Raw genomic sequence first — 26,212 nt, forward strand, 5'->3', positions numbered from 1 at the left:
AGTTCCTCCTGTTAAAGGGGAGTTCTTCCTCCACTGTGTCCTAATCTAATCTCTGAGCTGCTCTGTGGGGATTCTTGAATCCTTCATGTTGAATTCCTGAATCTTTGGGTCTCTCTCTAATTAAAGAGTTTGGTCTGAGCTGCTCTTCATGTAAAGCGTCGAGATAACACTGTTATGAATTGGTGCTATATAAATAAAGATCGATTGATTAATTGATTGACATTACACAGACTAAACACGACACGTAGTTAAACACATAAAAATGAATCCCAGTCCAACTGAGACCAATAAAACTCGTTACTCCTTCCCAGTGTGAAGTGCTGACTGCACAGAGAGCATAATGAGCAGCTCCTCGGTCTTTCAGTGACTCTCTCTGGGGTTAATTACGCTCCGTCTCAGGCTACAGGAGCAGTGCTGAGCTTTACATTAATCCCAGCGGACCTTTTCCGCTCATCCTCCGTCCAATCAGCTTCCTTCTCATCTGTATCAATTAGGCAGCTCTCGGGATCACTGGGACTGCTTCTGCCTGCACCTCAGGGACCAGGAAGAAGAACAGGAGGCCAGCAGCTGAAAGCTCCACAGTCCATCTCTGACACTTACACAAACAGAGGCAGCGGTACAAATATTTCACCCTGAGATGTGTGACTTCTAAAATCCATCAGAGGCCAGAAGGATCAGACGATTCCAGAGACTTTGTGTCCCATAAGGTTCACTCCCGAGTGCAATGGGAGAGGCAGCAGGTGATATTTTGCAAGGTTTGCCAGAGACTGATGAAAATAAAAAGGATTACCATGCAGTTAAAGCTGGATCTAACCCTGCAGACCCGGAGGTCCTGACTCTGATCCTGATACCCCAGAGTCTGATGGAGGTCACGGTATGAAGACACCAACAGAACCACATCATCTTCAAAGAGCAGAAACATAACTCAAACCAAACCAGATGGTCTCCCGACCTTGTGCTGAGGACATGAACACAGTGCTCACTGTGGTTACACAGGGAACGGATGTCCCCATATCCCAAACCCCCACAGCAGGATGGTGACGAGCTGGTCCACCATAGAATCCACATTAATCCTCTTCTAAGTTGGTCCTACAATCAGAGCCTCCTGTCCAGCAGCACCCTGGAATAAACTGAGCAAAGTGACCCCCCCTTTTTGAAAAAGATACTGCGTTTATCGCTGAGTTGGATTTCTGTTGATGTGTGTGAATAAAACAGCTATGACCACTAAGTGAACATTTGTTTGCTGCTGATCCTGAACACAACCTGGGACCCTCTGGGGGTCCCGCACGGTGAACATGAGTTTGGTGTTAGAAAATAAAAAGGTCTTCCTCCTGCCACTCCTCTACCTCCCCCGCTGATGAAACAAGTGATGTACTAAAATGTACATAACCCGACCCCCTGCTTAGGGTTAGAAGAGGTCAGGTTTGGGGGTTCAGAGCAGAAGCATCGCTCACCTGCAGGCCAGCGGTCAGGAACGTCATCCACCTGCTGCAGGGTTTTAGTCTTCTTTTTCTAAGGCTGGTCCTCCGATCCAACGTGGGGCTGGTGTCCATGAGCTCGTGTTGCCCCACTCGGTGGTTTGCAGCCAATAAGACAAGAATCACTCATTGCCAGTCAACGCTCAGTTCTCCGGAGGAAGGGTGGGGGTCCACGACTGGGGAGTCTCAGACTGAATGAATATCAATGACTAATGGCCGACGACTTACATTATTAGTCTGAGCAAGTAGGAGGACAGAGAGACTAAAACTACTAAATACGGGACCTTCAACACTTTGACACGTTATCATACACTGTCATTCTTGAAATGTGATTTATTGTGAGCAAGCAGTAAAGACAAGAGATGATCCAGTAAAAACTCTTTACAGGTTCCAGCCTGGTGATCAAACCACAAATAAAATGGACGACCAGTTGGATTCACTCAGAGCACAAAGCAGAGACTCGCCGACAATTACAGCCATCATCAGTCAGCGCTCTGGGTAACCAACCACATTAACATCATCATCGACATCATCTTTAACATCGTTATCATCAACATCATCATCATCATCGTCATCAACATCATCGTCATTAACATCATCGTCATCATCATTAATATCATCGTCATCATCATTAATATCATCGTCATCGTCATCATCATCATTAACGTCATCATCATCATCATCATCATCATCGTCCTCTTCTTAAAGCATTCAGTGGATTATTCTGAGGAAACCTGTCTTCCATGACCAGGAGGATGTTTGTGTCACTGGAAGCACGGTCAGATGTGATGATGATGATGACGATGATGACAGAGGCGAAGATCAGATGGATATTTACAGAAACCGGTCCAGCAGTGATCAAACCTCCAGCTGACAGGAGTCGTTAGCGGGAGGCTCGTCGCGTCCAGCAGCCGCCGTCTGCTCTGACCAACGCCGTCCTGGAAGAACGAGTCCTGTTTGGTCCTGCAGACGTGTGTGTGTGTGTGTGTGTGTGTGTGTGTGTGTGTGAGAGTGAGAGTGTGTGTGAGTGTGTGTGCGCGCTAACTGAAGCAGGATGGACTTTATATCACCTACAGATTCTAATTAGACCATGTTTAATATTACACACGTGTTTTAATACATGAAGAGCGTCTGTGTGATTAAAGCGAGGTTAGTCCTGTCTCTTCAGGATGCATGCTGAATATAAAACTATTTAAAACAGCCATCAGTTAATTTAATTAAAACAGTAAAAGACATTAAAAGGACAGGACCAGAGACGTGTTCCTCAGATGGAAACACTGCAGAGGGTGAGCTGCTCCTTTACAGCTCTCACACATTCAGAGAGGAACAAATCGGCTGTCTGTGTGATGTCAGTGTCAGGTGACTCGGCGTCAGGATTCCATGAGTCAAATCTAAAAGCACGTGTCGTATGGACAGGTGGTCCGTCAGTCTGAACCGTCATTGATTCAGCTTCTCAGAAACAGAGCGACCGCTGATGGACTGAATAAGGCAGAAATCAAAGAACAGAATTACCTTTTATGGGGCGGGTCAGAATGGGGGGATGAGGTCAGAGCCTACAAGCTGTACGTCTGCTTTGACGATCAACATGACATCAGCCTCGGCATCTGGGGCGGATGCTAGCAAGGAACCGAAGCGTGTGAGGTAGTCTGATGGCGGTGTGTGTGAATATGTTCAGGCTGATGGTTGAGCTGTGAGCCGCTGCAGGCGTCCACTCCCAAAGGAACGCTGAGCCGCCGCCGGATGTGAGGACCACATAAGTCAGACGATCAAACACGACACCAACATGAACACATTCATCCCAACATGGCCGCCGCACGCATCAGCAGCGAGTCTCAGAGAGACAGGAAATGGCTGCATCACTGGACCATGTAGGAGGACAGCGCATCCTCGTGTTTGAGGGCGTTGCGGGTAACGATCCGCTCGATGGCGGCATAGGTCCCCGTGAGGAACCCCACCAGCCCGATCAGACTGATGACCACATTCTTGGCGGTCACCAGTGGCGACAAGCCCTCCGAGTGGAACGCCACCATCTGGAGGATGGGGGGGAAGATCAGTGCCAGGAAGCTGCTGCTGACCGAGCCGACCAATGAGATGACAAGGTCCAGCTCCGGGATCAGGATGGCGAGGGCACCTGGAGGACGACAGACGAACACAGAGTTAGCAGAGAGATCAGGGTCCAGGCGGTATGCTCATCTGTGTGCTGCAATAGCCCCCCAACCAAAAATACAAACCCCCCCAAACACTTCACCCACGAATGGAGTAACCATAGCAACAGGGACGCAGTCAGGGCCTCTGTTTACAGTGTGTTACTACGCCTCACCAAGCTAATGCTAGCTTATTTCCATCAGTGAGCGTAACGCTGCTCCTCACTGGAGTGTTTACTGGTGTGAGAAACCAGAGAGTCACCTGAAGTACCAGGAGTCACTGCTGTGACCTGTTGTTAGGAAATAGAAAATGTGCAGACACGCTTATGTTAATACATTTTTATGTTTTTATGTTAGTACATTTATGCTTTATTATCATGAAGTTTTAGCCTGATGCAGGACTGTGTGATAGTTGCTGTGACCTTTACACAGACCAAAGAGATGTGTGTTGCTCTAGGATGTGTCAGACTGTGCTTGCATTCTTGAGATAAGAAGAGTTGGAGAAGGCCTTGAACAGTGAGAAGTCAGCGTACCTGCGCTTCTCACCAACCGCCCCTGCGAGGAGGAGAGGGAGCAGGGTGCGGCGGAGGACTGCTGAGAGGAGGAACTTTGCTTATACATGTTACATATATGCTTGAAAGACACTGAGACAGCTCAGTGCAGATGTAGATCTTTGCCTGTACTCCTTGCTTGTTGCAAGTAAAACTTTGAACTGAGATCTCTGTCTCTGGGAGTTTATCTTGTGTGTTGGGAAATTAATGGTACGAACTAACAGCGAAAATACAGTTCTGGTCTTATAGAAATAATTTCCTGACACCTGTGCTCTCCTTTCATTCTGAACACTGAGAAAACACACCTTTTCTGACTTCCTGTCACATGAGATGGATGACCACGATGGTGACGGTGACCGTGACGATAGCGATGATGTGCGGTAGAGACGAAGAAAAGACCAGCAGGGGTCAGACGGAGGGTGAGACACGAGGCGTAAAGGGAACCGGAGAGGTGTGTGTTCCTCCACAGTCACGCTTTCACCATGAAAAGGGCACACACACACTTCCACAGCTGACGGGTGTGTGTGTGTTGGCGTGTGCGGCGTGTCTGGAAGAGATGTGTCGTCCTCTCCGTGCGTCACTCATAAAGACTCTGTGAACCAGAATCCTTTGCTGTAACTGGCGGCCCGGCGCCAAGCTTGAGCCTTCATGTGACACTTACAGCGAAAGCAGCTTGCAGCCACATTCACCCAGGGACTAACCAGGACGCCCTCGCCGATGGAGAAGCTCTCCGAGGCATCAAACGCAGCAGGCGAGGAGGGGGGGGGCTTGAAGACCGCGTTGAGCTTTTACAGCGAATAAAGGCCGGGCGCCGTGTGTCCCTGGAGAGGGAGGAGGCACAGGATCATCAGGAAGCTTCAAAGGGCCAAGGGAGAACGTGGACAGCACACTGATCCTCCACCCAACCTTCACCTCATCATCAGAAACACTGAACGCCCCTGCAGAGGTCACCACCGAGTCTTCAGAGGGACGAAATGTGGTGACGGCACCTTTATTGTCAAGGTGACCTGCACTCACCAGGACGCCGACAAAGTCTAATTATCCACAGTGGGTTTATTTTAATTACAAATATCACTAAACACAAACACGACTGAACGACGCAGAGATGACACACAGGACGGTAGGCAACTGAAAACACAACCCTGGGGGGCTGTGTCCTCTGAGGCCTCAGCTGTTCGGTCTACCGGCCTCCTCACACTGAGGAGGGGGGGCTACAGACCACAGACTCTTCATGGTCCCATATCAAACTGATCTAGATGTGACTAATCTGTCCCCAAAGCCTCCAGTGTTCAGAGCTGGAGGGACGGGAGCTGAGAGAGGACGGGAGCATGCCCCTAATCCCCCCCCATCCCAACGCCTCATCCCTAACCCCTGTGTGCATATAGCATGCTACTTCAGCAGAGGGAAGCAGGGGGAAGGTGAACTTGTTGAGGAAAATCAAAGGAATCAGTTGGACACCAACTTCAGCAGCTTCACAAAGCTCTTCAGTACTGATAACAATTCCAGCGTTCTGATCAACTTTATACTTTAAAACTGCGTCACTTACTCAACGTGTGTGTGTTGCACTGGGCGTGTTCACTTGGTGTGTGTGTGTGTGTGTGTGTGTGTGTGTGGTTATTCTGGTGGATTGTATGTGTGACATACAGAGTGTGTGTGGTGTTCCCTCCTGTCTTAGGTTGGCTTGTTATGGCTCCTCTTGTGAGCCTGTGGTATCAGACCTTTCCCCTACACATCCCCCCTGAAATCACTGTTGTAATTTACATTCTGTATAAACCTCCAGCCGGTACGAGCCTCCACACTGCAGCTCACTGGTCTCAGAAACATCAGGAGCGGGCCTTCGGAGGTCTGTAGTGAAGTACTAACAGTTGCTCAGGAATTACAGTGTTTTGTTGGAGGGGGCAGCTGTCCTCACTGAACCATTCTTCCACCAATGGGACGATGTCTCAGGAGTAGGAGAGATGATTCCAGCCTCTGGAACCGTCGGCTGAGCGGAGGCAGGACCAACACTCGGCCAGTTACCCTTCAATTTATCCTGGCTCATGGTTGTTTGAAATTAATAAAAAGGACAGATTGATGTCAGACCTGTCGATCCAGTGACCCCAACCTCAACACCAGGCCTCCACTCATCCTCACAGACATCAGCGCTCAGGTCTGCTCACAGCCGTGTTACAGCAGTGTTACAGCCGTGTTACAGCCATGATCACAGCAGTGTCACAGCCATGATCACAGCTGTGTGACAGCCATGGTACAGCCGTTATACAGTAGTGTTAGAGCAGACTGAGAACACACACAAAAGGCTGACAGTAAAGGACACTAGCCTTTGGGAGCTAATCTCAGTCACAGAGCTGGTTAAAGTACAGACCGACCTCTCTGAGCTCCAGACAGGCCTCCGCAGTGGGAACATGTGGGAGGAGGCACAGCGTGGCTTCAGCTGAAGATACAGCAGATACAGACGACTGTTTACCTTCTGGAGCAAACACCATGATGGTGGGAAACGACTGCTCTAAATTGCATGGCTGCAAGGACCAGTGTGATAAATAAGCATGTTTACCACTGGTTCAGAGCACAGTTTCATGAATAAATCCATATCAAAGCCTTTTGAAGCTATAATTTAGAAATAATAGCAGAAAGAAAAGCAGGCGGCAGAGTGAACATCATGTTTCCTGGATGAGGCTACGGGGGCGAAAGCGCTCTGCTGTCCCTGAACAGCTGACCAACAGGTGCTGAAAACCAACAACAGATCACAGCGATTCAACAAAGGTTCACAAAAGAATGCAGTTTAATACGCTACAACTCCACAGTCTGTTCCTCTCAGGGACAGGTGTGCTCACCTTTCTGAGTCAGAGAACATGACACCACAACAGGAGGAGAGGAGGACCAGCGCCGCCCCCACAGACAGACTGTGCTGCCTGATGGAGGTCTGTGTGCAGTGAGGAGGACAGACAGATGTCCTCTCCTTTAGCTCCTCTCAAACCGTCTGGGTTTTCATACACAGAACATCAGGCCTCTTTACCCTCCGGCCACCTAAAGGTCCACCGATGAGGACAGACGGACATCCCATCATTTAAAAACAGCTCTGATGTCACAGACCACACGGCCCTGCTCCATCCTCTGTCCTGCCCGGGCCCCCAGTGGGACCTTCTCTCCACTCACAACACACAGAGAAGAGGAAACCACAAGCTACCTACAAATGACCAGCACACATGCACCTGTATGCTTTTAATCCCTTTGACTGGCTCTTCAACACACAGGAGCACAAACCTGTACGGCTGGAAACAGCGATCTGACCTGCACCAGAACGAGACCTGGATCAGAACGAAACCTGAACTACAGTGAGATCTGAACCAGACTGAGACCTGATTCTCTACCTGCTGAGCAGGTGTGACATCGTCGGTCGTCCATGAGTCAGTCCTGACAGTTTGGCATTTTCATTAGTTTTATTTCAGTCAGCTAAACGTCTGTTCAGTCCTGTTTCAGTTCCCTGTTATGACCCTGGTCATGTGATCATAGTGGTGTGTAGTTGAGTGAGCCCCCTGCTGGCCTCACCAAGCCTCTGCAGCTCAGCACTGACACTCAGGATCAGGACCAGAGTCCTGCTTAGTGGGGACCAGTGGCCGCTACAGAAAGACCACAGGGGATGAGGGGGGGTTAACAGGACACAAGCACTGAGCCCACTGAGCCCCCCCCCCCATTCATACTGTTCCAGTGGTGAACTCCTGCTGTCTAACGCTCCTCACCTTTACAACAGTCTGACTGAGAGAGACGTTCACTAGGAAAACTCAGATATCAGAGGAAAGCTGTTGGTTGAGTCACCATCACTAAGATGGATCCTGAGACCTCCTGAGGGGGTCCTGACGCTGGCTCAGATCCACCAGACCAGCAGCTGACCGAAGCTCAGGAGGAGCTCTCCCTTCTGGTTTCAGGGCCCATTGCTTCAAACAAAGAGCCCTTTGACATTTGGAGGGATGGCAGATGGGAGGATAAGAGGATAGCTAGGTACAGGTACAGTGTCCAGGCTGGGCTCAGTGTGCGGGCTGAGAGGCGTGGGTACTTACAGGTGAAGATGACCAGAACGGAGCGCAGCAGCAGGTCCACAGCTCTCTCCCACCGCTCAGACACCCGGGCCACGACGGGTGGGATGAGGATCTCAGCGGGAACATAGAACTGCAGGGCGAAGGTGATAAAAATACCAAAGCAGTAGAGCAGCTTGACGGCCTGGTACGTCCTGCAGACACAAACACATGAGACCAACTGGGTGTGTAGCTGTGTTTGAGCTCTAGGGTTCTGAAAGATCAATCATAAACCTCTGATAAAAAACAAACAAACACAGAGCTCCATTCTCATCTACAGGATCTAAAAACACTGATTGGAAGACGAAGAGGAGCCAACTGGAAGTCTTCAGCTCCTCTTTGAACAGCTCTTATTGCACTACTGAGCTGTCAGTCACATCAGAGGACGTCCCATGATAACATGTAATGAGACGACAAACCCAGCTTGAGTGTTTCACCTCCTTCATTACCCACAAACTAAAGGAGCTCACAGGGAACAACCAAGAGCAGACGGCCTCAGAGGGAGATGAAGGGTTTAGATGGTTTAGAAGATTATTTTCCCAGCACTCTGTGTGATGATGAGTGCCTGTGAGTGTACTGGAGGACAGACAGGCAGACAGAACTATACCAGAACACGTCTGTTCACCAGGCTCAGCCTCACATCTACCCTGTGATTCTACCCTGATCCAGAGCCTGGTTCACCTGTCGTCAGCACAGAGACCACAACCAGGGCCAGGACCAGAACGAGGATCAGAACCAGGACCAGGATCTCCACTGATCTCACTGAAGGAGTGTGTGTGTGTGTGTGTGTGTGAGTTTGTGTTTTCTTACCAGCAGTTGGGCAGGTTCAGAGTGATGCTCCCTCCTATCTGGTCTCCAAAGCACATGTATCCTATGGTGCCCAGGCTGATGTAGAGGAAGGTGACGATGCCCATCCCCAAGTACAGGACAGGGATGAAGGTCTGAGGCCTCTGCATCTTGTTCTCCAGGGGAAGAACCTGCAGACACAACCAGACTGTTCCCAGGACAACAGACCAACCAGACTGTTCCCAGGACAACAGACCAACCAGACTGTTCCCAGGACAACAGACCAACCAGACTGTTCCCAGGACAACAGACCAACCTGACTGTTCCCAGGACAACAGACCAACCAGACTGTTCCCAGGACAACAGACCAACCTGACTGTTCCCAGGACAACAGACCAACCAGACTGTTCCCAGGACAACAGACCAACCAGACTGTTCCCAGGACAACAGACCAACCAGTAAAGCTCCAAACCAACTAACTAACTAAGTGACTAACACTTGGCAACGTGAGCTGTTCCTGAGAGGTTGAGCCAGCAGCTGTGCCCAGCAGTGGATTAACCTGCAGTGCAGACTGAAAGGTGAGCTGACTGCTTCAGTCAGGGGTTAACCTCACATGAACACATGGACTCTTAAGGAGCAAACACCACACACATTACCTAACATCCTGAAGCCAAAGCAGACTTTTGTTTCAGACGTCAGAGGACTTTCCTCTCCTCACAGCCTCAACACATCATGTTTAACCTTTTATAGGGCACTCGTTGAAATTGTTAGAAATTCTAATTTTCAACCCTAGACTGGTGGTCATTACAAGACTTTTTTACTTTTGTGAGTTTTTCAAAAAAAAAATTCTATTTTATGGTGAAAATCAAGGTCAGTGAAGTCACCATATATGGTTTCTTGCCGGTCTGTCATGTAGCCTGATTGTGGCTGACTCAAGCAGGTCCTGGGGGGGCATTTTGAACTCTCACTTAAGTTACCAAATATGGTGCCTTGCCTGATAAAGGGTTAAGATGTGTTAACATTTCCAAACAGGCCGCCTGTTTCTGAAGATCTTATCTGCAGGATAGAAACAGTCAGGATCGTAGTCTGGCTCATATTGATTCTGGATCTGAACGACCAGACATCTGCTGATATCTTAACCCTTCGAACTGTGCAGCAGAAATATTTTCCCTCAGCCCACACTGGCATTTTCATTTATTGATGTCATTTCCCACAGTATCATCTCACACTTCACATCTCTGAAATCTGTGTTTTTAAAGCCTAGGCAAAAAGGTTTAACAAGTCAATAAGACTCAATGACTGACCAAAGTATTGGAATAGTGTCATGAATTTAAAAAAATCAGCCATGTTTATTCATGAAATGTGAATAATAAAAGATAAAACATTGATACAAACAGCTCTGACTGTTGAATGACAAGCTCGGCCCTGTTTCAGTTTCTCTCTGACAGGATGAACTATCGACCTGCTCCTCTGGCGCCACATCACCACGCCACCGCACATCCTCACCATGTTTTGCACCGTACGTGACCTAATGCAGTGACATCATCAACTCATGACACAAGCGTCCGATGTGAGGACGCCGAAGACAGAAGCCTGATGGTCAGCTGCAGCTGTTGTGGTTTTTATTTCAGATAGATTTAAACTGGATCAGGCTGATGGTCTGTCCATAGACACCGCAGCATCGAGGCTACGTGTTTGTCTGCACGTACACCGACTCTGCCTGACTAATCTGCATACTAAAATGCGACCGTCGACACAGTGGGGATAATGACTGGTAGGTGTAAACGCTAAGAGCCATGACCAGATAACGGGTCCAGATACACATTCCATGTTGATGCATGAGTAAAAGGGTTTGAGCTGAGGTCATCAGCGGGTCACGTACCACTCCGATCCCTTCGAAGGCAAAGATGGCCGTCCCAAAGAAGAGAGGGTAGTCTGAGACTCTGCCCACCTTTGGCAGGTTGGTGGGGTTTGTGATGTTCTACAGGGAAACAAGAGACACAGTGAAGTCATTAAGTGGTGGTATGATCCCAGGGAGAGGCTGCCTCACATCTAATCACATCCCAGCACAGTCAGCAGGTCCATCTGGAATCTGATCAGGAGCCCAGAGGACCGTTGGGCTGTGATACATTACTGAGTACGATCAGATCAGCAGGAGGGCAGAGAGAATAAAAGACACTGTGAGTGGGGGGTCGTCCTGCAGTCTGATGAAGCTGTGGATGGATCACAGAGGGTCCTCCCCAGGAATAAATGATCTGTGGACCAGCAGGTTTAGTATCACTGCAGGTGAACGAACAGACACACACACACAGACACATACGGACACACAGACACACACACACAGACACACACACAGAGAGACACAAACACACACAGACACACACACACACACACACACACACACACACACACACACACACACACACACACACACACACACACACACACACACACACACACACACACACACACACACACACACACACACACACACACACACAGCTTAGTGCTGAAGCTTTGTAGGACTTCTGATGCAGGAAATTACTTTTTTCAAGGCTAGGCCGTTTCTCTGGGATGTGACTGTTATTTATGTGTACAGGGCAGCTGGGGTGTCATGAAACACTCTGCGCAGGGAACAGGTAATCTGCAGCCCCTGTCACCATCAGGTGTCCTCTTATCCATAACAGGTCCAGGGCCAATCAGCAGGAGGGGCGCAGGTCGTCAGGTTTAAGGTGTGTGGTTAGAACATAATGAAGAACATAATGAAGGCCTCGTGTGAGAAACACGAAGAGCTCCCACACAGAGCCGACTGCAGGGGGGGCTCTGGGGGTCCGGAGACAGACCCAGAACCGTGGTCCTGTCAGCCAGTCATCATGCTCCGTCACGTGTAAAGACCGGCTGACCGCTCCAGACTCCGGCCTGCAGTGTTTCCTGTATGAGTGCTTTAAATGTGTTCGTGACAAACTGGATCTGGTTCATCTGCTGCCACACCGACACGCCTCCTGGTCTGTGAGGCAGCAGATGAACCAGATCCATCAGGTGAACCTGACCACCGTCACTTCAGTGGATTAAGCGTGTTCCCAGCTCTGGTGTCCTCCTGCACGTCCTGAAACACAGCTTCATCTCTGTGCTGCTGTGGACCATGGAGGACTCCTGTAGACCACCTGTATAAACTGGGACTGTGGAGGACTCCTGTAGACCACCTGTATGTAAACTGAGACTGTGGAGGACTCCTGTAGACCACCTGTATGTAAACTGGGACTGTGGAGGACTCCTGTAGACCACCTGTATGTAAACTGAGACTGCGGAGGACTCCTGTAGACCACCTGTATGTAAACTGGGACAGTGGGGGGCTCAGACCCTGCAGACCACCAGCTGGTGGACTACTGTGTAACTGGTGTAGCGTGGGGTCAGGTGAAGCTGGTGTTTACCATGATGGAGTAGAAGTAGATGAGGATGAGGCTGGCCGTCATGACCAGGTTGGCCACCAGAGACAGGGGGGCCAGGTACTTCAGGTTGGGGGTGAAGACGAGCAGAATGAAAGCGGGCAGGAAGCAGAGCATGTAGAGCCGGGAGTCGAAGCTGGGCACCAGGACCTGGGTCTGGCTGGTGTGGTTCATGTGGCAGCTGGAGGTGGTGGCGTTGGCTGCTTCTACCACCTGGGGGGAGAACAGGGGCGTGAGACACAGGGACCAACAGGGGGGCTGATCTGGACCAATCAGAAGAGCTGCTGGTTCAGTATCACACAGGCTGTCTGAGCTGCCTACAGTGGACGTGACTGCTTTATTATCAGATGGCCAATCAGTGGCTACATATTCAGGAACACTACTTAACCTGGTAACTAAACAGGTTGGAGGAACTAGACGTGATAACTTGTTAACTCAGCACTGTGCCTGCTTCAACAAACAGACAGCGCCACCCTGTGGTAGGAGATAATACTGCACTATCTCCACCGTGATCACACACCTCACAGAGTTTGACCTGAGAGTGTCTGACTGGGTCAGGACCTCCACCATGACAGGGGCTCAGACGTGATAAGGTCAGAGGTCACAGCTGTCAGATACAACATCAGCCACAGAGGGCTGCTGGGTAGAAGGACGGTCCATTATATCCACATCCTCTACGTTTAAACATGTTACCAGCATCGTCCACAGCTTCCTCTGAATATTTAGGTCACAGTCACAGAAACAAACAAAACAGAGACAGAACAGCAGAAACATGACAGGAAAGACATTCTTACAAAACTGGAATTAAGTTCCAGTTCCTTCAGATCCTCTGAAGCTCTTGTGTTTATACCTTTACAGGCACATTCAGTAAATATAATAAATAAATGATTTCTGTGACAGCTGGTGCATAGAAATCCTCCTGCCACTGTTAGCACTGTTAGCACTGTTAGCAGGGTGCTGCTGACCTGTGCAGTTCTTTCTAATGTGGTGTCTGTACACATCCACCCACTGTCTGTGACTACATGTGCTACATGTACTAGACTGCACATAAGAAAGTGAGCTCATCCGTCATGTGAGCGTGCTGACTGAGTCCACGGGTCCATAACCAGAGTAAACAGAGACCTGGGCGTGTAAACAGCATGGATTTACTGCAGTGGTTACAGCCCAGCAGGTCAAAGGTCAGAGGACCTTTTTAAGCAGCACGCAGTAGCTATTAGACAACATGTATGTTTATTTCATGACAGAGAGTGTGTGTGTGTGTGTGTGTGTGTGTGTGTGTGTGATCAGGACCTGCTTGATATTGTCACTGAGGAAGACAAAGTAGACGCAGCAGAAGCCCAACTGAGTGATGATGAGAAACAAGTTCACCGTCTGTCTGAGTGAGACACACAGAGGAGGACACACACGTCAGTAAACAGTGATCTGAACATCCATTGTGCACGCGACACACACACACACACACACACACACACACACACACACACACACACACACACACACACACACACACACACACACACACACACACACACACACACACACACACACACACACACACACACACACACACACACACACACACACACACACACACACACACACACACACGATTGGTTCTGGAGGTGGCACATGAGTCTTACTTTCCCCACTGCGAGTGTCTCCTCAGCCATGAGACGTTCTCCATCCCGTACTGGACTGCCTCACCGTAGGTCAGAGAGGGCCGGTTCATCCTGGACACACACACACACACACACACACACACACACACACGTCTCTGTGAATTGTGGTTCAGACTTCACACATGATCTCAGTGTGAGTTCTCGGAGGAGACGTTCACACACTGGGAGGCTGCAGGGAAACCACACAGGGCCTCAGAGCTCTGACAGCGTCACACCAGGACAGCATGACCGTGTGACATGATGCCAATAAGGAAAAGCCTCAGACTGGAGAGGAGGAGTAGAACAGGTAGAATAAAGAGTAGAAACACATCTTCATCAATATGTGGCTGGTTTACTACAGTATGTACAAACAGACCTGGAATTCAGTCATTTTCAGGCCTTCGATAAATACAGATTTATTGCGGCATTGCAGCCAAAATGTAGGACAGCGATACCCAAACCAGTGGTACAATAACGACCAGTGATATTAGACCATAAGAGGACACAACCTATTACAATCACAATGTGAATAAAGACATTCAGCTAAACATGGGGGACATTTGGACATTATTCACTACAATGTGTACAGAAAGGTAATATATACTAATATGGACTATGAATCAGAATCACTTTAATAATGTAATTACTTTAACAGTAATCAAATCAAATTACACATAAAAATAAAGTGTCTGATCATGTGTAATATATCTCAATCTCGTCTTTGTGCTGCTCTCAGACCAGCAGTTTAAATCTACAGCGTATAATGACCTGCTGTACATCTAAACTGTCTCTGCTCGGCTCTGTCCCTCTGTTAGACTCTCTGATCACACAGCTGTCACACTCTGGTCAGAGGTTAGTCAGTTTGCTCCTCTGCCTCCTGGAATGATGACGGGACAGACTTCATGGACTATATTCACCGTGTTGGAGGCGTCGTCCAGCAATGAACATCGTGGTGAACTTTAAACACATGTGTAATAACACTCACACTGTACAGGGTTTATCACACGACGAGCAGGTTAGCTATTAATCCCATCATTATGTTAACGTAAACGTCACGCTCATATTTGTGGCAGTGGGAGAAATGTGGTGTCCAGTATGATGACGGAGGCTCTGGGAACTTTGTTTATTTGCTGCATAAAGTGTGAACTGAAGGAATCCACAGCATTGAGAACAGGTGAGACAGGCCTGTGGGAGGTTAATGTTAGAGGGCTGCTGTTTGGCTGAGGTACAGCTCCGGTCCTGCTTGTGTTGATAATGTAGGTGTGGTGACTAGTAACAGGAACCTGTTTCTGACAGGAGCAGGCCTGAGACCTGCTGCAGGAGCTCTTCATTTGCACTCTCTATCTGTTTAATTATTTTGTGGCGGAGAGAGGGGCTGGAGAACCAGCGGGACAGAAGGTGGCGCACCAAAGACCGCCACAGGCAGCACCAAAACACCATAATGGAAGTGTGATCACCAGTTAGAGCCAACGTCAGCAGAGTGTCAATGACCTCAGCTGTCACACACTCACAGCTGTAAAACAGCTTATGATCACACTCACGGTCACTTACATAATCTGGTGGCATCTAAAGCCACTTACTGCGGCAGCAGCAGAGCGGCTTTCTGATTGGTCAGTCACACCGTTTGTGAGTGAGTCCTGGACCGAAGCCATGCCGAGGCTACTCAGAGCTTGTACACTGCTGATTACACAGCAGAGAGGGGGAGACGCCCGCTGAGCAGAGTCATCTGTCAGCACAGCGGTCGGACATGACAGCACATGACAGACGCGGTGGTTTTACAGCAGTACAGGAAGTAAAACTGAAAGAACACCACCCACAGAGAGGAACTCCATCTCAGACTGACTTCTCTCTGTTCACCTCAGATCAAACTCCAACACACAGCAACAGGGAGGTGCCGCCCCAGAGAGGAGGAAGAGACGAGGATCAGCAGGCTGGGTCACATGACCCTGTACAGAGGATCTTCCACACTGTCCACACAGTGGAAATCAACCTGTTCTCACCAGCAACTCACAAGCTTTCTGTTTCACTGTCAGTCATGTGACTCCGTCCTCCCTGGCTGCACTCTACTTACAGTTGTGGTCAAAAGTTTACATACACTTGTAAAGAACATAATGTCATGGCTCTCTTGAGTTTCCAGTTGTTTCTACAACTCTGATTTTCCTCTGATAGAGTGATTGGAACAGATACTTCTTTGTCACAAAAAAACATTCATGAAGTTTGGTTCTTTTATGACTTTATTATGGGTCAACTGAAAAAGTGACCAAATCTGCGTCAGAGAAAAATCTGAGTTGTAGAAATAACTGGAAACTCAAGAGAGCCATGACATTATGTTCTTTACAAGTGTATGTAAACTTTTGACCACAACTGTATACAGCACCCCCCCACACACACCCACACTGGGGCAGACCCGCCAGTGATGAGCCAGACCTGCCGGTTCAGTATTTTGTTTAAGGACGATCACAGAATAGAACCAACCCCCTTGTGATGATTAGACGAGCTGCTGTCCCCCCAGAGCAGGCCACAGTGATAACAATGTTCCTCTCATGAATGTCGACATGTTAAATGACTGCCGATCATGACCTATACAAACCTGATTAAAGTGGCTGCAGTGCATTGTGGTCTGGGACTCAGACAGTGTGATGAAGGTCCTGTTTGCTCTGAGAGGAGCAGCTGACCTTACTGATGGTCTTGCGGTTTCCAGAGTTTCTACTTACTTTGCACTGAGGTGGTGGGAGCACTTCACCAGTAGCTTCATGCAGTGGACCGCAATGACCCCCATACAGAGCAGGCTGACAGGACCCAGCTGAGGGGGAGACAAAGATTCAGTGATTTCATCTGTCCATGATTGTTGGAGAACAGCATCAGTCAGTCCACTGTGTGTCCACATTTGTTCATTAATAAAAATAAAACAGGCTGCTGTCTACTCGACTGGTCCAACTCATTAACCACTTACATCATCGACCAATCACCATTTTTCAAGAAGCACTATGACAGATCAAGTTTGTCAAATGTGAGACTCTGCAGCATATGTAGTCTCCCATGACAGTAAATAGACCATCATCATCATCATCATCATCATCATCCCTGCTCCCAGCTGCAGTAGACCAGACCACCACAGCAGACGTGTACACTGCTATGTGTACATACTCAGTAGACTCAACACTACCTCTACCCATCATGTGACCTAATAATGATACTCACCACCAGGCCTGCATTTTTGACAGCCAGAGGCAGCCCCAGCAGCCCCGTACCGATGTTCCCTTTCAGCAGGTGGATCAGAGTTTGACAGAACCTGGAGGAACCACCAGTGTGGGTCAGCATCAGAACCAGAACCCCTACAGCTTCATCAGACTGGATATACTGGCTGTCTGTGACACTTACGAGGTTCCCGTCCGTTCTCCGATCCTCTCATAGTTACGCTGGGGTCTGGATGGTCCGGGGGGAGAAGGACAGAGGGCGTCCATCTCTGACGGATTCTGGTCAGAGAAGAGGGACCCTGAGGAGGAGGGGAGAGGAGTCATCTCTGTACCACTAAAACATTCAACAGGACAGGACAGGACAGGACAGGACAGACTCCAACTGTTGAGGAGGATTCAAACTCTGACTAAATGTTTCTTCAGCTGCTGCAGAAATGAGCTGCATCCTGTCAGTGACGCTGGCTCCAGGTTCATTTGAGGCCTGAATGTAAGAAAAATACCCAGGACGAGGAGACAGACGAGGACACGTGATCCAAGACCAGACGAGGACACGTGATCCAGGACCAGACGAGGATCTGTTAGCCGTTATGCTAGCCACAGAGCTAACGTTATGCTAGCAGGATTCCCAGTCAGTAACTTGGAGCATGGCTGACAGACAGGCAGTAGAATCTGAATAAATGCTCTGCCTGTATTCACCGTCACTGTCTCGGCCACTGTCTCTCTCTTCCCTCACCCCGCCACCCACCCTGCACGCCTGACGCCTGATGCCATGCCCTGTGCACGTGCTGTAACAGCTGACCTGAAATGGTCATTTTACAGACACTGAAACAGCTCTGTTGCCATCGGTCTTGATGAAATGAAGCCAGGCTTTAGACCGTTCCATCTTCTCCACCACTACTCTCTCTGTTCCAGCGGCGTAGACTCTTGCATCTGTCAGCATCGATAAAGGACCTGATCAGTTTAGAGCTCTGTGATTCTGATGGACCAGACTATCTAGACCTGGTTCTGGGTCCATATACCTAGTCCACAGTTTGATTGAATTCACAGGGGCAGGGTACTTCCTGCAGCCTGTGGTGTTCACTGGATGAGGACCTGAAGGAGGACACCCTTAACGTTTACCTGTAGCAGTAAACTGTAAACAGACAGTGTCCCTGTTGCCATGGTTACTGATTCAATGAAGACGGAGCATTAATGGTGAACAGTTGGACAGGTTAGTGAGTGAGTCCAGTGTTCACCCAGACCACGGGATCATCCCAGGTGATAGGGAACACTTTCTGACCCACTTCAGTCCTACTCCGGTCCGGATAAGCTGAGACAGCATCCTCGGTCCCGGGACAGTGTCCACAGCCCAATGCTCTGCTCACCTGGGACAGTGTTTCCTCCAGTCTGTGATCCAGGAGGTGAAAACAGCGTTATCAGACAACCTGATGTTCTCACCTTCACTCCGCACGTCCACGTCACTGGAGGCCATCATGTTGGCTCAGCTGGTTTGGTGTTCTCTCCCAGGTCCTACAGCTGGGAGGTCAGGGAGTACAGCATCCACAGCTACACTACAGACAGACAGACAGACAGACAGACAGACAGACAGACAGACAGACAGAGACAGTGAGTGGTCTGTCCAGGAGCAGATGGATCATGATAATCTCTAAACATCAGTCAGTCGCAGAAACATGTTTCATTAACCTGATATAAACCAGACAGCACTCAGCAGATGGACACAGCGTCTCTGTCCTCTTCCTGTATACAACACAGTGATGAATGAGGACAGTTTGTGTCTCAGCAGCCAGCTGTAACATGGATCCCTCTCTGTCTCAGTACTGATGAGGTAACACCAGAAGCCTCATTGATCTTCTCTGTTCTCCTCTCTATCAATGGGGAAACATCAGAAATCAGACTCACAGTCTGGAATGGAAAGTGAGTCTGTTATTGATACTCAGCTGACGACCAAACCCAGAGTGACCTGGGACCACAGACGTGATGTGGGGGAGCAGGTCACTGAGTGACCCTCTGCTAGGTCCCTGTGTTCTGTCCTCTCTCAGGAGGGCTGCAGGAGGAGGACAGCAGGAGGAGGACAGCAGGAGGAGGACAGCAGGAGGACAGCAGGAGGACAGCAGGAGGACAGTAGGAGGAGGACAGCAGGAGGAGGACAGCAGGAGGAGGACAGCAGGAGGAGGACAGCAGGAGGACAGCAGGAGGACAGCAGGAGGAGGACAGCAGGAGGACAGCAGGAGGAGGACAGCAGGAGGACAGCAGGAGGAGGACAGTAGGAGGACAGTAGGAGGACAGCAGGAGGACAGCAGGAGGAGGACAGTAGGAGGACAGCAGGAGGACAGCAGGAGGAGGACAGTAGGAGGACAGTAGGAGGACAGCAGGAGGAGGACAGTAGGAGGACAGCAGGAGGAGGACAGCAGGAGGACAGCAGGAGGAGGACAGTAGGAGGACAGTAGGAGGACAGCAGGAGGAGGACAGTAGGAGGACAGCAGGAGGAGGACAGTAGGAGGACAGCAGGAGGAGGACAGTAGGAGGACAGTAGGAGGAGGACAGCAGGAGGAGGACAGTAGGAGGAGGACAGCAGGAGGAGGACAGCAGGAGGAGGACAGTAGGAGGACAGCAGGAGGACAGCAGGAGGACAGCAGGAGGACAGTAGGAGGAGGACAGCAGGAGGAGGACAGCAGGAGGAGGACAGCAGGAGGAGGACAGCAGGAGCAGGACAGCAGGAGGAGGACAGCAGGAGGACAGTAGGAGGACAGTAGGAGGACAGCAGGAGGAGGACAGTAGGAGGACAGCAGGAGGACAGCAGGAGGAGGACAGTAGGAGGACAGTAGGAGGAGGACAGCAGGAGGAGGACAGTAGGAGGACAGTAGGAGGAGGACAGCAGGAGGAGGACAGCAGGAGGAGGACAGCAGGAGGAGGACAGCAGGAGGACAGCAGGAGGACAGTAGGAGGAGGACAGCAGGAGGAGGACAGCAGGAGGAAGACAGCAGGAGGAGGACAGCAGGAGGAGGACAGCAGGAGGAGGACAGCAGGAGGAAGACAGCAGGAGGAGGACAGCAGGAGGAGGACAGCAGGAGGAGGACAGCAGGAGGACAGTAGGAGGAGGACAGCAGGAGGAGGACAGCAGGAGGAAGACAGTAGGAGGAGGACAGCAGGAGGAGGACAGCAGGAGGAGGACAGCAGGAGGAGGACAGTAGGAGGAGGACAGCAGGAGGAAGACAGCAGGAGGAGGACAGCAGGAGGAGGAGAGATGTGTCTCCAAGCGTCCTGAGGACAACGTGTCCATTGAGTCAGTCAGCAGCTCCACACTGAGCTGTGGTCTCAGGTCTCAGATCTCAGGTCAGTGTGACTTTAACCCTTTAGCAGCTCCACACTGAGCTGTGGTCTCAGGTCTCAGATCTCAGGTCAGTGTGACTTTAACCCTTTACTCACACACACCCTGCATGTTCAGGATGTGGAGGAGAAATGCCTACAAACCTTCCAGCCCCCTTTGGCCAGCTTATTAAACCAGTGGGTATCTGATGACTTGATCTTGTTCTCCATATTCGGCCGACCACTCAGGACCTGCCTTACTCTGTGGAGGTACACCGTTATTAACCACTACACACACGTGTATGTGTGTGTGTAGTGGTTAATAACAGTGCAGCGCACAGACATCACACCTGTAAGTACACACACACTCATCATCATGAGATGAGGTTTTCATCAGTAACATGACCTGGCCACACCAGGGGGGACACCAGGAGACACACACCAGGAGACACACACCAGGAGACACACACCAAAAGACACACACCAGGAGACACACACCAAGAGACACACACCAGGAGACACACACCAGGAGACACACACCAAGAGACACACACCAGGAGACACACACCAAGAGACACACACCAAGAGACACACACCAGGAGACACACACCAAAAGACACACACCAGGAGACACACCAGGAGACACAGGGACAGACCGGAAGAAACCGTGAGAGACACCACGGCAGACTTAGACAGACCAGGAGAGACCGGAAGACACCGGGACAGACCAAAACAGGAAGGGACACACCCGGACAGACCGGTCTAACCCAAGAGTCAGCAGTAAAGAAAGCTAGGAAACCTGTGGTTACAGTCTAGTCACTGGTTACAGTCTAGTCACTGGTTACAGTCTAGTCACTGGTTACAGTCTAGTCACTGGTTATAGTCTAGTCACTGGTTACAGTCTAGTTACGCTCTGCATCACCTCCACAGACAGTATATCAGTGTCAGTTACCTAACGTCTTGTTATGGTTAGTTGACACTGCGTGCCACCTACCCATGGGTTAGTTAACGCTGGTAAACGTTTGTTGTGCTAATCTGTCGCTTAGTTACCACTGGTTAACGTTTGTTGTGCTAATCTGTCGGTTAGTTACCACTGGTTAACGTTTGCTGTGCTAATCTGTCGGTTAGTTACCACTGGTTAACGTTTGTTGTGCTAATCTGTCGGTTAGTTACCACTGGTTAACGTTTGTTGTGATAACATGTCGCTTGGTCGACACTGGTTGCGGCTGAGCGCCGTTAGCCGCCGTTAGCCGCCGTTAGCTAACGCTGTGTGTTCCGGGGCCATCTTTGTTCCAGCAGAAGCTCCGCGGGCTTACCTGCACAAAGCGGTTGCTCCGGGTCCTGATCTCGGGCGTGTGTTCCTGGTCCCGGTCCCGCTGTCGGCTGTCCGTCCAGAGGCTACCCTCTCCGCAGACCGCTGATTTTCATGTCGCTGTCATGTCAGCGGAAACGCCGCTCAGATTGAAGCGCAGCACGGAGGCAGCGCCGCGTCACGTGACCCGAGGCCGAAGCTCGCGCTGTCTGACGAGCCGTTGCCATGGATACATAACTACACTTCCTTTAAAAGGACCCACAGATCACCTGCTGGTCCACATAGACCGTCTGGTGGTCCAGACAGACCGCCTGGTGGTCCACACAGATCACCTGGTGGTCCACACAGACCGTCTGGTGGTCCACACAGATCACCTGGTGGTCCACACAGACCGTCTGGTGGTCCAGACAGACCACCTGGTGGTCCACACAGATCACCTGGTGGTCCAGACAGACCGTCTGCTGGTCCACACAGATCACCTGGTGGTCCACACAGATCACCTGGTGGTCCACACAGACTGGTGGTCAAATCTCTTAAAAATCGGCGTCTGTGATGGGGCTTTTATTTTGTAAAAACTGATTGGAGTTGCTCGGTTTGTTCGCCGGGGCAGCCCGGCTACACGGAGATTAAGTTTATAGTTTATAGGTGATCTACTTTGTCTTAGTTTGTCTTGTCTTTGTTTACTCCTAAACTGCTCGAAAGTAAAGGTAATAAAAGAAACTGGTTCGAAATGTGCAGTAAAAAAGAGAAACATCCCTCAAGTTAGCAAATGTAACAATACATCCCACAATAGAATAAAGCAGAGTCCTCTCGGTCTTTTCTATTTATTACACCTTCTCACTTCGTGAATAAACATATAATATACATAAAAACCGTAGCACCTTAAAATATGTTATCAGCCAATAATAAATGCTGCTGCTTTCATACCGGAAGTGCTGTTGGTCAGAGCTAGCTTTACGCCGAGCAGTAGCTAACGGCTAGCAGGTAACAGCTAGCAGGTAACTCGGCTCAGTGAGCAGGTGGGGAACGTTTAGCGACGCTGACAGTCAGTCAGAGACCGAAGTCCGTCCGACACATCACTGCAAACATGACCGTAAGTAGCAATGTTGACATTTGAGGCTTTACTTTAGCTTCAGTGCGGAGTTAAGGGGGCATTTCCTCTGCGCGTCGCTAAGTAGCCGCCAAGCTAGCGCTTACAGCCGCTGTAGTAAGCTAGAAGTTATCAACACGGATCGATCAGTCACTGCGATTGATAACACCGTTACACTGACAGAGACATCGATTCTTGGTTGAGCTATAGCGAGACACGAGCTGCCCCTAAAGTTAGCAGTTACTAACTAATAACTCAATTAACTGTTCAACATGAACTAGTTCTAACGTCACAGATCGATACAGGTATTGACTAATGAGACATCCTGATATCTGATGTTACACAATGGGAACCTGTTTAGTTGTTATTTAACTGTTGATGTAATAAATTAAACCTGATACAAAAGCGAAGCATCACCTTCACACAGAGTGGAGATCAATACTATACCAATATATATAATACAGAGATCAATACTACACCAATATATATAATACAGAGATCAATACTATACCAATATATATAATACAGAGATCAATACTTCCTTCTTATCTATTTTAAACACTGATGGTTTTCTTCTTCTGTGTCTTAAACAGAAACATGAGTTTGAAGTGGCCATGACGTGTGAAGGATGTTCAGGAGCTGTTAGCAGAGTCCTCAGCAAGCTGGGAGGTCAGACTGCTGCTCCTCCTGCTGCTCCTCCTCCTGCTGCTTCTGCTGCTCCTCCTCCTCCTCCTCCTGCTGCTCCTCCTGCTGCTCCTCCTGCTGCTCCTCCTCCTGCTGCTTCTGCTGCTCCTCCTCCTCCTCCTCCTGCTGCTCCTACTGCTGCTCCTCCTCCTCCTACTGCTGCTCTTCCTCCTGCTCCTGCTGCTCTTCCTCCTTCTCCTCCTCTTCCTCCTCCTCCTCCTGTTCTTCCCACCTGTCTGTAGTTCATCCCACCTGTCTGTAGTTCATCCCACCTGTCTGTAGTTCTTCCCACCTGTCTGTAGTTCTTCCCACCTGTCTGTAGTTCTTCCCACCTGTCTGTAGTTCATCCCACCTGTCTGTAGTTCTTCCCACCTGTCCCACACGCCGCTCCACCTGCCCTCAGTGACCACAGAAGAAGAAGACAAGTGTAAACTCAGTAGAGCCTCTGGTCTGGGGGGGGCGTCCTTCAGACCAGCTGGTCCTGTGGGCCTCAGGTTTCCTCTGTCACTGATTCTGCAGATGAGTCCGTTAACTGGTCTCATTTCTAAAGGGGGGGGGGGGTCCAGAGACTGACTGTGTGTGGGGGGGTCCAGAGACTGACTGTGTGGGGGGGGGGTCCAGAGACTGACTGTGTGTGGGGGGGTCCAGAGACTGACAGTGTGGGGGGGTCCTCACTCACCCTGTGCCTCTGTTTGCTCTCAGATGTGAAGTTTGAGATCGACCTGCCGAAGAAGCTGGTCTGGATCGAGTCTGACAGAGACGTGGACGTCCTGATGGAGACGCTGAAGAAGTGTGGGAAGGAGGTCAAGTACAACGGTACCAAGTGAAGAGCAGCCACAGGTGAGGAGGGGTGAGGAGGTGAGGAGGGGTGAGGAGGGTGAGGAGGGTGAGGAGGGGTGAGGAGGTGAGGAGGGGTGAGGAGGGTCTGACTTCTCTGGAGCAGAGACAGTCTAGTTGTCTGTGATTAGACAGAAGCAGCTGATCTCTGTGTAACAACACAGACCACAGACTGTCTGTCTGCCTGTCTGCCTGTCTGCCTGCCTGCCTGCCTGCCTGCCTGCCTGTCTGTCTGCCTGTCTGCCTGCCTGTTTGCCTGCCTGTCTGTCTGTCTGCCTGTCTGCCTGCCTGTTTGCCTGCCTGCCTGCCTGTCTGCCTGCCTGTCTGCCTGCCTGTCTGCCTGCCTGCCTGTCTGTCTGTCTGTCTGCCTGCCTGTCTGCCTGCCTGCCTGCCTGACTGTCTGTCTGTCTGTATCAAATCACTGCTGCTGGTTCAAACTGAAGATCTCTGCTGGAACCCCCCCCCTCATGATGTAGAACATGTGATCTGATGTTATCACTGATGATGATGAAGATGATGATGATGATACTGATGAAGATGATGATGATGCTGAAGATGAAGATGATGATGATGATGATACTGATGAAGATGATACTGATGATGATGATACTGATGAAGATGATGATGATGATACTGATGAAGATGATACTGATGATGATGATGATGATGATACTGATGAAGATGATACTGATGATGATGATGGTCTGTATATTCTCTGTAGAGACCTTCCTCCTGATGACCGTACCTGTGTGTCCTATGAAGGTACGCTGCTGGTTGGATCTGCAGACGTCTTCATGTGATGAAGAGTGTGATGAAGACGTGTGCAGACGCAGGAGGAAGCTGTGTGCAGGTCAGACGTGTGGAGAGGAGCTGACACAGGCGTCCTGCTACATGTTCACCCCGTGTCCTCTCAGGAATAAAGTGCTCCATCTGTCTGAGTCTGCGTCGTCCTCCTTTACTGTCACATGACCCTCTGGCTGAGGCCACGCCCTCCCTCTGTCTGCCCCTCCCCCACACACACCTGTAGTGGGCGGGTCTTGTAAAAGTCTCCAGCAGACTCTGATCATGTGACCATCAGTCTTAGTCCTGCTGAGGTTACCCTTTATTCAACCTCACCTGAGGACCCCCCCATCTCTGACTGACAGGTGCCTTCCTGAGGTGTGAGTGACGCCCCTTTGTCCTTCCTCACCTGTTGATGCACCATGATGCTGTGACCAGCGGGGGGCGCTGTGAGGTCACAGCTTCTGTGTGTGTCACACACTGATGTAAAGTAGAGTCACAGTTAATGAGCTAAAACAGACACGCCCTCCTCAGGGTGTCTAATTAATATTAATGAGCTAAAACAGACACGCCCTCCTCAGGGCGTCTAATTAACATTAATGAGCTAAAACAGACACGCCCTCCTCAGGGTGTCTAATTAATATTAATGAGCTAAAACAGACACGCCCTCCTCATGGTGTCTAATTAATATTAATGAGCTAAAACAGACACGCCCTCCTCAGGGTGTCTAATTAACATTAATGAGCTAAAACTGATTCACACCACAGATGATGATGATGGTGAGGATCAGAGTCGGTCTGGCTGAGGGCAGCCATCAGACATACTCACAGCGTGTCCTCAGCTGACCAGTAACAGGTAATGTACTGTGTGTGT

The 26,212-nt window shown here is 49.9% G+C and overlaps 2 protein-coding genes across 3 annotated transcripts; one reads left to right on the top strand and one right to left on the bottom strand.

Moving 5' to 3' along the window:
• Positions 1 to 1,793: 1,793 nt before the first annotated feature.
• Positions 1,794 to 22,125, bottom strand: slc36a1 (solute carrier family 36 member 1). The gene is made up of 12 exons (XM_070836698.1): positions 21,953 to 22,125; positions 18,768 to 18,880; positions 17,515 to 17,629; positions 17,335 to 17,425; positions 16,848 to 16,936; positions 14,116 to 14,205; positions 13,766 to 13,850; positions 12,461 to 12,688; positions 10,912 to 11,010; positions 9,054 to 9,220; positions 8,229 to 8,398; positions 1,794 to 3,609 (listed from the first exon to the last, which is right to left on the bottom strand). The coding sequence occupies exons 2-12, from the start codon at positions 18,802 to 18,804 to the stop codon at positions 3,335 to 3,337; spliced, it is 1,446 nt and encodes a 481-aa protein (XP_070692799.1). The 5' UTR covers positions 18,805 to 18,880; positions 21,953 to 22,125; the 3' UTR covers positions 1,794 to 3,334.
• Positions 22,126 to 22,901: 776 nt separating this feature from the next.
• Positions 22,902 to 25,497, top strand: atox1 (antioxidant 1 copper chaperone). Of its 2 annotated transcripts, none has more exons than XM_070837043.1 (4): positions 22,902 to 23,041; positions 23,632 to 23,707; positions 24,425 to 24,562; positions 25,281 to 25,497. In XM_070837043.1, the coding sequence occupies exons 1-3, from the start codon at positions 23,036 to 23,038 to the stop codon at positions 24,547 to 24,549; spliced, it is 207 nt and encodes a 68-aa protein (XP_070693144.1). In that variant the 5' UTR covers positions 22,902 to 23,035; the 3' UTR covers positions 24,550 to 24,562; positions 25,281 to 25,497. The 2 variants fall into 2 exon arrangements, with proteins under 2 accessions (XP_070693144.1, XP_070693145.1); XM_070837044.1 differs by having other exon boundaries at positions 25,322 to 25,497.
• Positions 25,498 to 26,212: the final 715 nt, after the last annotated feature.

This window comes from Pempheris klunzingeri, chromosome 9, assembly GCF_042242105.1.
Source record: "Pempheris klunzingeri isolate RE-2024b chromosome 9, fPemKlu1.hap1, whole genome shotgun sequence".
NCBI lineage: Eukaryota > Metazoa > Chordata > Actinopteri > Acropomatiformes > Pempheridae > Pempheris > Pempheris klunzingeri.

What these genes read in the sequence shown, in the direction of transcription:
- atox1 (XM_070837043.1), top strand. An exon ending in AGTCCTCAGCAAGCTGGGAG is followed by an intron (nt 23,708 to 24,424) that starts GTCAGACTGCTG and finishes GTTTGCTCTCAG; the next exon opens with ATGTGAAGTTTGAGATCGAC.
- slc36a1 (XM_070836698.1), bottom strand. Translation starts at nt 18,804, where the DNA reads ATGATGGCCTCCAGTGACGTGGACGTGCGGAGTGAAG. An exon ending in TCAAAAATGCAGGCCTGGTG is followed by an intron (nt 16,937 to 17,334) that starts GTGAGTATCATT and finishes TCTCCCCCTCAG; the next exon opens with CTGGGTCCTGTCAGCCTGCT. An exon ending in AGACACTCGCAGTGGGGAAA is followed by an intron (nt 13,851 to 14,115) that starts GTAAGACTCATG and finishes TGTCTCACTCAG; the next exon opens with ACAGACGGTGAACTTGTTTC.